We start from the raw sequence: 12,515 nt of genomic DNA, 5'->3' as shown, positions 1-12,515 counted from the left end.
GCCATAACTTTGATTTTTGGCTTCAGTGGAGTAGGCTGGGTTTCTTCAGTGTAAACTTAACTATATTCCTTTTTGTAATTAATAAGTAATTTGTGGGAAAATACTTTGAGACCATGTAAATATCCTGTTTCTCATCAAACTCTTGCCTACTAGATTTGGCATTCAAGGAAGATTTCTACCTGAGTCAATTGATGGTTGCCAAAAGCTGATCGTCTAACTTCATCAGTCCTTATCCATTTACAGGTTAGCATTCTTGTGCACGTAAGAGCTTTCCCATCCTTCTCTCTGCCTCCTTCCCTCTTCCCATCCATTCATCATTACTGTGGACTTACAGATCTTCACTTTATTCAGTGGGTTTTTATCCTTTGCTCTCATTCTTTATTTTGCAGCCCATTGGCTAGATTGGGCCAGTGGGTGCTCTTACAAGCTGGCCCTGGTATCCTTTGGTATGTTCCTCATCAGTTTTTGAGCATTTCTTTACTTTCTGGGTGGAGATATTTATGTTCATTTTGTACTTTCCCTGTCTCAGCTTTGAAATCAGATATCCTTTTCTGGTATTCTAGTTCCTTTTGTTGGCAAATGGTATTTAGAAAGCAAAATCTGGCACTAAATCTGCTATTGCTTCTAGGCCCTTTGAGAAGTTTATAGTGTTCTGGAGTTCATGCCCTGTTATCTCTAATTCCAATCCAAAACCTGAGGGGTATTTCTAGTCTTTCCCTCTGTTGTATTTATATCTTCCTTCTCTAATAGTGAGAAATCTGGCTCCTGGCATTATCAACATATTTATTCATTTTCTCAGTCTTAGAGTATATAGAAAGTAGTTTCAGAATTAACAAGCAATGTCACTATAAAAACAGAGCTTTAAGTAGAATTTTTTTTTTTTAAAGATTTTATTTATTTATTCATGATAGTCACACAGAGAGAGAGAGAGAGGCAGAGACATAGGCAGAGGGAGAAGCAGGCTCCATGCAGGGAGCCCGATGTGGGATTCGATCCCGGGTCTCCAGGATCGCGCCCTGGGCCAAAGGCAGGCGCCAAACCGCTGCGCCACCCAGGGATCCCTTTAAGTAGAATTTAAGAATTGTTTGTGCTCTTTTTATACTGGGGATAAATATACAAGGTACTATGATTAGAAGTTGACTGGGTTTGTTCTTTAATCTTCCCTGTCAAGGTAATTATGTTATTTGAAATGTAGTTAGGCTTATTGGTTCTGTTTGTATGGCCATTCAAGGTTCCCCCATCTTGATTGACTGATTTTTTTTTTTAACTATTATACAGAACATGAGAATAGTTCCAAAAGTCAAAGCTGTACAAAAAGTCATATCCAGAGAAGGGCCACTGCTTCTCTTACCCCTCTCATTCCCATCTACCTTCGTACGTGACTAATCTAATCTGTTCCTGGTTTTTTACTCTGGTGGGGTTGTTTGCTTGTTCGTTGTTAGGAAAAACCAGATAGATGTTCTTATTTCTTTTTCTTGTGCAAAAGGTAGCATATTAGATATGTTCTTTTATATTTGACTTTGTTCTGTCATGTTTGCCAGCATATCCTAGAAATTGATCCCTCTCAGGTTATGGGGACCTCCCCTGCACCATTTTCACGGGTATGTAGCACACCGTATGTGTGTATGTGCCATATTCTGTTCACCAGTCTTCTCTGCATGGGCATTTTGATTCCTGTTGTTTTGTAATTACAATTGATGCTGCAGTGAATAACCTCATATATATGTATTTCTGTGTTATTGATGTTGTGTCTTCAGCATAAATTCCTAGAAATGGAATTCCTGGGTCAAAAGGTTAAAAAAAGAAACACATAGACACACTTTTGTTAGATTTTACCAAATTTCTCTCTGTAAAGGTCATCCACCTTGCATTCACAGGAGCAGTGCACCAGGGTGCTTTTTCTTTTTTTTTTTTTTAATTTTTGTTTATTTATGATAGTCACAGAGAGAGAGAGAGAGGCAGAGACACAGGCAGAGGGAGAAGCAGGCTCCATGCACCGGGAGGAGCCCAATGTGGGATTCGATCCCGGGTCTCCAGGATCGCGCCCTGGGCCAAAGGCAGGCGCCAAACCGCTGCACCACCCAGAGATCCCCAGGGTGCTTTTTCTGTATAGGTTTGTTAACAGCTTGTTATTGTGCTTTTACATTTTGACCAACTAGATATACTATAGGTGATATTCAACATCTTTTTAATTGGCAAGGACCATCTTTATATATACATATATATATATATATTTTAAAGTATCTGCCTCATAATTTTTGCTCATTTTTTCTATTGGATTTTAGCTTTTTCTCAATTTTTATGACTTCTTTATATATTAGAGCTCTTAGCCCTTTGTGATATATATTGTAAAAATTTTTCTCTCAGATTATTTATATTTTGGCTTTGTGGTATTCTTGCTGTATTTTTACATAATTTATCAGTTTTTAAAACTGTACTTGGATTTGCATCATAGTTATAGAGCCTTTTCCTATATCCAGGTTTTAGAGGAATAAACCCATGTTACTTGAACTTATTTTATGGTTTTCTGTTTTACATTTATTTTATTTTATTTTTTTTTAAATTTTATTTATTTATTTATGATAGTCACACAGTGAGAGAGAGAGAGGCAGAGACATAGGCAGAGGGAGAAGCAGGCTCCATGCACCGGGAGCCCGATGTGGGATTCGATCCCGGGTCTCCAGGATCGCGCCCTGGGCCAAAGGCAGGTGCCAAACCGCTGCGCCACCCAGGGATCCCTCTGTTTTACATTTAGATCCTAGATCATTTGGAGTTTATCGTTGTGTTTGGTGTGAGGTATGGGTCTATTTTGATCTTCTTCCAAATGGCTGTCTAGGTGTCTAGTATTGTTCATTGAAAATTCCATCTCTGCCCCAGTCTTTGAGGCTCCTGGTTTAGCATCTTTACCCGTCAGCAGCACTGTCTTTCTTGGGCCCTCTGCAGATGGGGAGAGGGGTGCCTGGTTGCAGGATATTTGTTTCTCAGTAGGACAGTGGATGTCATTGACTCATTGTGCTGCCAGCGTGGCAGCTGCTGCTGGGACCACTGCCACACAGTGGACACCTGTCGTATCTGAACCCTGTTGCTTCTCTGTCTCTGCTTTATGCTCTCTTATATCTGTTTAATTTCCGTGTGTGTTGCCTTTCTGGTTTGTGCCTTGTATGCAGTCTTGCACAGAAGAGGACTCTGTGGCTCTGTACCTATCTCTTGAATGAATGAATGATTGTTGGATGGATGCCTGAGAACTGGTGTGAGGCTGTTGCTTACTGAACTTTACCCCCGCTTCTTAACTATGTCCTCTCTCTTCCTTTCCTCCTGCCTGGCCATCAGCCTGCCAGTTTCATTGATTTTTCCTGTTTGTAGACTCAAGGCTGTGGTCTTGATGACTCCTTTTTTTCACTGGTTTGCACTAACATTACACGTGGGCTGTCAACACATCTTGACACGTGTAGATGTCAAGAAAGATCAAATCTATTGCATGCTAGTTTTTTAGAGCTTGTTCTTTTATTGAAGGAAATGGAATCACTGTGACCTACTAAGCTCTCTGGTGAGTTCTGCTGGTGTGAGTTTCCAACACATTGTATTATTCTGGGTTGTTGCATGTGTCGTTTCCCCCAGCCTCAGTACTGGTGTGTAAGTTAATCCTTAAATGAATCGTCATTATCAGTGATGCCAATTCTTTAAAAGTGGAGGGGGCATTTGCTCCTTCTCCCTGGGTGGGGCCTTCTCGATCATGTATTGTTTGGATGAGAGGAGATGCCACGAGGAAGGAAGGACCCACTTCACTCTGGCCCATGTTACATTTCCCTTCTTTTTTTCAAGGGAAAAGACTAAAAGTCAATGATGTAAAGATAAATTGTTAGAGCCTATTAGATGAATCAAAACTGCCTATACACTTACTAAATAGTCTTTTAGCCAGAAACAAATGTGTCATACACATGAAAAACACACAAAGCATAAGAGTATGATGCTGAAGAACATAGGCTCCAGTCTAAATCCTACCGTGGAGCAACTACGTCTGCAATTCTGGAGACTAGTAAGAATACTTAGCCTCTCCAGGACTTCTTTCCTCGCCTGCAGGAATGAGGTACACTAGGGGCCTCCCTCATAGAGCAGCTGGGGGCTGTGTGGGAGAGCATGGGAAGAAGTTCTTAGCACACGTGCTGAATCCTTCTCGTGCAAAATCGTTATCTTTGGCTCTGATGGTGTTGCAGCCACTCTGTGTAAACTCTCACTGCTCCGAAGGGATGCCTTGTGGCTTGGAGTTGGAACTCTCAGTTCTGTAAGGATTGTGTCATTGGGCCTTGATGATTTGAATCTGTTCTTTAAAAAGGTATACATTTTAGGTTTTTTCAGGCCTGCCCTTTTCTTTTATTATTTATAGTTCTATCCTCTCATCCCTTGCTGTGATTTTCACAAAATCTGGAGGAAACAAGATCCCAAGCCACCTGCCTCTTCATAGCTCCCTGTTGTGGTTCTCTCTTCCCTAGCTAGAGGAGGGCTTTGCATAGGAGATTTTCTCTGTTTCCCTTTTCTTGGAGTCACTCTGTCCGTTTGCCTCTCTGCCACCTGTCCATCTGTCTGTCTGTCCACTCATTCTTCTATCTTGTTCCCAAAAGCATTTAATGCAGTTTATAGAAGAACAGAATGCCAAATAAGCAGGTGAGAAAATTGGGCCAACATCAGAAGTGAGGGAAGGAGACGAGCTGGCACATGTGTTGCGGGCAGTGAGATGCACCGCGGATTATAAGGATCGGCAGCAGCCTTGTGTCTGAGCCCCCAGCAGGTGTCAGGGAGACGCAGTTTGTCCGGGAGATAAACAAGTGGCTTGGCAGGATACCGCTTTTCCTGTTACGGAGGCTTAGGAGAGTATTTTTTGTGTTCTATGAAATAAAAAACTATTTCATCTGTTTTTTTTCCCCTCTCAGAGTTCCATGTGTAGTTGGTTATGTTCTGTAAGTGGAATTTTCTCCAGAACTCTTCCCTACATGAGTCTGATGGCTGCGGAGTTCAGCACTTCTGGGCTTGGTGACAGAGTTTGGCCAGAAATAGAAAATGGGAGCCACAGACAGGATGCTAGCGTTTGTTTGTCAGTTATATTTCTTTATGCTGGACAGTTTGGAAAACACTTTCATGTAGTTTATCTTCATTTGAGGACACAGTGTGGCCTCCTGCTAGCGTTCAGAGCTTAGAGCCACGAGGCAGTGTGTGCTGGCTGTGTTGTCTTCAAGACGGCCGAGCTAGTTATTACAGACATGTTACTTTCATATATGATGCATCCTATGTTCTTTAAGATTTCAACAGGGAGGAAAACTTATTCTGAGTTAATTATCATTTAATCAGTGCTTTGATGGTAAGTCTTACAGTAGACCTATAAGCTAATTTAAGAAGAATTTAAAAATGGCTTTATTATTTATTTATTTATTTACTTTTAGATTTATTTATTTACTTATTTATGATAGAGAGAGAGAGAGAGAGAGGCAGAGGCACAGGAGGAGAGAGAAGCAGGCTCCATGCCGGGAGTCCGACGTGGGACTCGATCCCGGGACTCCAGGATCACGCCCTGGCCCAAAGGCAGGCGCTAAACTGCTGAGCCACCCAGAGATCCCCGGCTTTATTATTTAAACTGCAGGGAGAGAATAAGTTTTATCCTATTTGTGCCCCTCTAAACGAACAAAGATACAAGACAGAAAGCAAAAGATTATTTCTTTTCTTCTTTTGGTTTGCAGGTGCCCTCACGACCAATGGCATAAATCCTGACACGAGTGCTGAAATCGGACGTGCTAAGAACTGTCTTAGTCCTGAGGACATAATTGACAAGTATAAGGAGGCCATTTCCTATTATAGCAAGGTGATTTTACTGCTTTGTAAACCCCTTACATAATTGTGTTGTTTTAACCAGGACTTTCTGGCTTACGCTGTGAAGTACTACAGTATCTCCCAATTACTTGGTCCTGTAAGTGTTGATGTATTATTCACTAATGCATAATGCTATAGACCTAAAAATATTTTATATATCTGATTCAAAAAATGTACATTTAATTTAATATTTGGAGAAAGAGGAAAAAAGACGATCATATAGCCCCACTGCTCAGAGATAATCATTTAAATACTTTAGTATCTATTTTCTGGTCTTTTGTCAACGTATATTGCTGATATCATAAAACATGGTGAGCATTCTGTACTCACTGTGTGGAGACTTGCATTTCTGATGTGGCGCATTACGTGTTCCTCTCTGTAGTTAAATCTTCCCTGGCATGCTTTTTAATGATGTGTCTAGCATTCCGTCTTCTGGATGCACCGTTCTTGTTACTCTGGATTAAAAAAAAATTTAAATTTCAAATATACTTTCTGAAATACTGAAAACGAGACTCCAGCTGTGCAGGGGTGTGGCAGTGGCAGCAGGTGGAGCTGCCTGCCTCCCCCGCCCTTACTTCTAAGAGTGATGAGAATGAACAGTCTGGTACATTTCTCTCACGACCGTGAGGCCTATGACACATCCGTGTGAGTGTATATCTCTTATTTAGGAAAATGCGGCTGTACTATGTGTTATTCTGCTGCTTGCTTCATTCTCTCCGAGGTACTTCATGGATGTCTTCCCTCTGCAGGCTGTTGCCCTCTTGCGGATAGGGTAGAAAGTCTTTGGAAATGTGGATGTAGTCATTTATTCATTTACACCTTTCATAGGAGACTGCCATGAGCCCAGCATGGGCAGTGGGTAGTAGCTACAGATGAGGTGCCTGCTCCTACAGAGCCTACAGCTGGCTGTGATTTGCTTCATCATCTTTGTTTTTTTTTTTTTTAAGATTTTATTTTTTTATTCATAAGAGACAGAGAGAGGGAGAGAGGCAGAGACACAGGCAGAGGGAGAAGCAGGCTCCATGCAGAAAGCTCCATGTGGGACTCGATCCCGGGTCTCCAGGATCATGCCCTGGGCTCAGGCAGGTGCCAAACTGCTGAGCCACCCAGGGATCCCCTCATTATCATCTTTGGGTGAATACCTAGGCTCTTCTCACTTTCCACTGCTAGAAAAATTGTGCTTCAGTGAACATCCTTGTTCATACATTCTTGTGTTCTTTTTTTAAAAATATGTTCTTTGAGAGAGAGAGAGTGAGCACAAGGGGGGAAGCAGAGGGAGAGGGAGGGGGGAGAGAAAGAGAGAGAGAGAGAGAGACTGTGAGGAGGAGAGCAGAGGGAGAGGGAGAGAGAGTGTGAGGGGGCGAGCAGAGGGAGAGAGAGAATCCTCAAGCAGATTCTGCGCTGAATGTGGAGCCCATCATGGGGCTGCATCCCATGACCCTGAGATGATGACCTGAGCTGAAACCCAGAGTTGGATGTTCAACTGACTGAGCCACCCAGGTGCCCCTATTCTTGTGTTGTTGTTTGATTATTCCTTTAGTTAAGATTTCTGGTAATTTAATCACTGGATATGACATTTGCTTTCAAGTCATAAGCTGCTTTCAAGTTATTCCTCAAATTCCTTCTCCAATAGGGAATGAAAAGGTATAGAATTATTTATTTAACCAATTTTCTGTTGCTGAATATTATCTCATTTAAGTTTTCCTTCCCATAATTGTAAATAGTGCTATGATAAATGCCCTGATAAGAAGTCTTTTTGGACTGTTGATTGATTGATTGATTGATTTATGGGGCAGTCCCTAGAAGTGGACTTGAGTCAGAGCATACTGTTATTTTTAGAGTTTACTTATACATTGCCATATTTTCCTGCAAGTAGGTTAATAGTCTGCTCTCACCAGCTATTATATCCTTTTAGTATATTTGCCACTATGATGTGTAAAAGTAACTTCATTGTTTCTGTTTGTATTTGATTACCAGTGAGATACTGAACTTTTTTTTTGCTTATTAACACGTACATTTCTTATGTGAATTACCAGTTTGTGTCCTTTGCATACATTTAAGGTGGGGGTGTTTTTCTTGTTGCTTTGTTATAGTTCTTTGTATATTATGGATATCAGCTTTTTGCCTTTCATCATTGTCTGTTACAAATATGTTTCCTAATGTTGCTTGCCTTTTTTTAAAAAGATTTATTTATTCATGACAGACACAGAGAGAGAGGCAGAGGCACAGGCAGAGGGAGAAGCAGGCTCCATGCAGGGAGCCCGATGCTGGACTCAATCCTGGAACTCCAGGATTACGCCCTGAACCAAAGGCAGATGCTCAACCACTGAGCCACCCAGGAGTCCTGTGTTGCTTGCCTTTGATTTTGTTCATGAGTTTTTCTTTTTGGTTGTTGGCAAAACATGTTTTTAATATAGTAAATATTTTCCTTATGGGTTTTAGCTTCAGTATTATACTTAGAAATGCCTTAACAATAGAATAAAATTCCTTTCCTCAGTTTTTTTTTTTAAATCTCTAAAATGGGGATGATGATAGTAGTACCTCTCCCAAAGGGATACAGTGAGGACAGGCAGAGTTAAGTACATGGAAAGTATTGTATTAGTTGTTGTTAGCATTTTATTATTATTATTTTTAAAGAATTTATATATTTGAAAAGAGAGAGAGAGTGTGCATGCACCCATGAGCAGGGGCAGGGGAGGAAAGAGGAGAGAATCCCAAGCAGATTCCGTGCTGAGTGTGGAGCCTGATACAGGGCTCAGTCTTAGGGTCTCGAGATCATGGCTTGAGCCCAAAGCAAGAGTTGGATGCTTAATTGAGCCACCCTGATGCCCCTGTTGTTAGCATTTTAAAATATTTACCTCCTTACCTATAGCTTATTTTGTGTACGTTATGACACAGCAATATCATTTATTTTTTCCAGGTTACTGTCTGATTGTTTTACCATGACTTACTGAATTCATACCTTTTCTCTCTGATTTAAAATCCTACTTTAGTCTAATTCTGACCTTTTTTTTAAAACTATTCTTCTTTTTTTTTTTTAATTTATGATAGTCACAGAGAGAGAGAGGCAGAGACATAGGCAGAGGGAGAAGCAGGCTCCATGCACCGGGAGCCCGATGTGGGATTCGATCCCGGGTCTCCAGGATCGCGCCCTGGGCCAAAGGCAGGCGCCAAACCGCTGCGCCACCCAGGGATCCCTAATTCTGACCTTTTTTATTCCTTTCTACAAATTTCTTTTCTTACCCTACCTTATCATGATATCTTATTTCCTGTAGTTTATTTAATGTGTTAGTGTGTCTTCTTTTCTTTAAAATTCCTTCCTCCCATCCCAGATTTTCTTGGCCAGTATTTTGACTTTATTATTCCTAAAGAATACTGAAATATTATGTTCAAGATACAAAAAAAAAAAAAAAAAAAAAAAAAGATTGGAATTTTCATGGGGCTTACAATAAGTTTTGAATTATTTTTAGAAGAACTTGTATCTTTATAAAATTACTTTTCTCTATAGAATATGTTAACATATCTGCACTTAAACATCTTATTTTAAGTCCCGCAATACAGTTGCAGTTGTCTTCATGGAGAACATGAGCATAGTTTTTAAGTTTATTCCTGGTTACTGTATATGTTTTTAATAATTTTGTGGATGAGAATTTTTGCCATTATATTCTTGAGCTGCTTACAGCTGATATATAGAAAGGCAGATTGATGTTTTAATATTCATTTTGTAACTGGCTATTTAAAAATTATAAGTATTAAGTACTTTTTCCAGAATCCTTTCTTTTCTGTCTTTTCAACCTTGTCTCCAAAATTACTAGAGTGATCATAGCTAAGTTCTATTGGTGGGCAGACAGATGGAGAGAAGTCATGTGGCTTGTATAACTAAATCTAGCAATGTAGTGACTGCCTTTGGACTGGAGAAGCAGAAGGAACCCGGGTTAAGGCAGGGAAGGAATCAGGCTCTCCTGCATCTGTGGCAAAGCCCTATGGGGATGGCAGGTGGATGCCGCTTCACCAGCCAGGTCTGATTGAAAGTTACTGGCTGCCTGCAGCACCACATCAGGAAGGATTCCAGACTTGTCTGCCATGGATGCAGCAGGTGGCACAGTGGCTGTAGGTGATGAGTTTTCTAGTCCCAAGAGTGTAAAGAGCAGACCCTTGGAGTCACGCAGAGCTGGGTTTGAGTCTCCCCTCTGGTGTCTCCTGGCTGTGTGACTGGAGTCCAGCTGTGTGCTCTCTTTGAGACCCAAGTATATTCTCTTTCAAATGGTGACATGAAGGCCTGCAGCACTGAGTTTTTGATCAAGGTAAACTATTTGTACGTATTAATGTACACTACAGCGGCAGGCTCACTTATATTGCTCTTCCCTTCCTTGGTTGAGTATGGGTTTAAAAAAATGTCTGGGAGAAACCAGTTCTTAAGTTTGTGTATGTGATGCAAGTAGAGCAAATGGGTGACTTGCCTGCCTCTGGCTGTATTTTTATTCGTTTGCTTCATTTACCTCTTTGCTCCTTTCTTTCCACCTTTATGTCGTGTCTGTCACTGGAGAGGCCACAGGAACATAGGTAAAGGCAGGTGAACATTGAGAACTCTGCCCAGATACTGTAACTCAAGCAAGGAGGGTCCTCTGCCTGTCTTTCATGTGTGTACAGATGACCTAGCTTCTGGTCCACATCATGCCACTGTGTGATTTTCATAGTCACCTAACCTCTTTGGGCTTTAGTATCTCGCCTTGGCTGCCTTTTCTGTTTCCTCTGTCTTTGTTTGTCCTTCATCTCGAAGCTGAGAAGCAACACCAAGTAACTTGGAGAGAAAATCAGAAAGACGTGGAAGACTTCAGTGGAGGGCACACAACGATACAGGGAGCTCGAATGTTTACCACCAAGTCAAATAGATTTACAACTTCAGCAGGTGATGAGAGTCTACAGGTGTTTCAGAGTGCAAGAGATGCTAAGTGGAAATGGAAGCAAAGTATCCATTGACAATATTTTGAAGTTTTATACAATATCCAGCTACTGTGCTTGTATTATTTGAATGATTGCATACATATTTATATGGATATTTGTAGGTTCAATCCACCAACCTCCGCTGACTCCATAACAGACTTTCTCAAACAAACCTCCACCCGCCCCCCCCACCCCCCCATGTGGGAGAGGCTCTCAGGTCATCTAGCCTGGGGAAGTGCCCTGCAGGGCCTGGGAGGCCCTGTGGTATGACCTTCATGATACGGCAGAAAATCTTTACCCTTCTTTTTGACGAGGGTCCTCTTTTATACCCTACAGTACAAGAATGCTGGAGTGATTGAGTTAGAAGCGTGTGTCAAGGCTGTGCGTGTCCTCGCCATTCAGAAGCGGAGCATGGAAGCCTCAGAGTTTCTCCAGAACGCGGTTTACATTAATCTTCGACAGGTGGGTGTACGTCCTCTGCTCCTGGAGGAGTTAGCACAGGTCTTTTGGAGTCTGGTCATGAGCCCATCCGACTTCTGTGCCAGGGTTCGCTGTGGCACTTTGTAAGCTCTGCAGCCAGAACTTGATGTTCTAGCTAATGTGGCCACTTGTATTACTTCTTTACATTATGATACTTGACTTTCAGAATTCCAGATTTTCTATCCTTAACCTTTTTTTTAAAGACTTTATTTACTTATGAGAGACACAGAGAGAGGCAGAGACACAGGTAGAGGGAGAAGCAGGCTCCCTGTGGGGAGCCTGATGCAGAACTCAATCCCAGGACCCCGCGATCACACCCTGAGCCAAAGGCAGATGGTCAACTGCTGAGCCACCCAGGGGCCCCTATCCTTAACATTTTTTGATTGGAGAAACCACTTTTCCAGCTTTGTGACCTTGAAGCAGCTCTGTGCCTCTTGCCTTACTCTCATCACTTGTGATGTGACTGCCATTTGTCACCCTGTCTGGGTCATTAGGTTTCTGAAACAGGAAGTCTGTGAAAGTCCTTTATACAGCTCATGTTACACAGCAGGCACTCAATAAGTGCTACTCAGTCTGCATCTGGATTTGGTTGTAATAAAACAAAATCATTAGAACTCTTAGTTGTAGGTTGCTAATGCAAAAATCACAAAGTTGGTATTCTAGAAAGATTTGAGACATTTAGCAAATTAACTTGGATTTTTATGGATGAGGCAACAAGTCTCAAGTTTAGCAGCTTGCTTAAGGACCCATGGCCGAGAGCAGAACACAAGTGATTGTATCAGCAAAGGTGTTTGCTGAGCGCAGGCTGTGCTGGGGGTGGGAAGGAGGAATGGAGAAGGCATGTTCTGCCCTCCATGAGCTGGCAGTTTCACAGCAAAGATAGACCTTCAGTGGTGGGGTGCGTAGAGAAAAGGGGATGGAGAACAAGAGGTAAATGGATTTAAGCTAGTTTGCTGGTGGTGGAGGGTGTGGGGTCAGGGGCTGTCTGAGGCAGTGAGGTTCAAACTGGGATGGTTAGGATGGATAGGAGACAGCTAGGAGAGGAGGAGGTGGGAACCGAGCATTTCAGGAAGATGGCTCAGTGAGTTTGAAATCAGAGAGAGCACCTTCCCTGGAAGGGACTAGATCACGTGGAGACAGGCTGGAGAGGGAGCTTGAGAGGAGCTTGAGAGAGGGGGCACGATCAGAGCTGGAGGGCTTGTTGGCCAGGGGAAGGGTTTGCTGTTTATTCT

The 12,515-nt window shown here is 42.0% G+C and overlaps 1 protein-coding gene across 7 annotated transcripts in view; it reads left to right on the top strand.

The window, feature by feature from the left end:
• Positions 1–12,515, top strand: part of TRAPPC9 (trafficking protein particle complex subunit 9) — a 547,275-nt gene that overhangs the window by 36,749 nt on the left and 498,011 nt on the right. For all 7 annotated transcript variants that reach the window (XM_077847376.1, XM_077847380.1, XM_077847375.1 and 4 more), the window contains 2 exons: positions 5,730–5,851; positions 11,140–11,265. In XM_077847376.1, the coding sequence (XP_077703502.1) occupies positions 5,730–5,851; positions 11,140–11,265 (248 nt within the window). The remainder of the gene's footprint in view (positions 1–5,729; positions 5,852–11,139; positions 11,266–12,515) is intronic.

Source organism: Canis aureus, chromosome 14 (genome assembly GCF_053574225.1).
Source record: "Canis aureus isolate CA01 chromosome 14, VMU_Caureus_v.1.0, whole genome shotgun sequence".
In the NCBI taxonomy this organism is placed as follows: domain Eukaryota; kingdom Metazoa; phylum Chordata; class Mammalia; order Carnivora; family Canidae; genus Canis; species Canis aureus.
The sequence above is the reverse complement of the archived record's forward strand: the minus strand, read 5'-3'. Positions and strand labels throughout refer to the sequence as shown.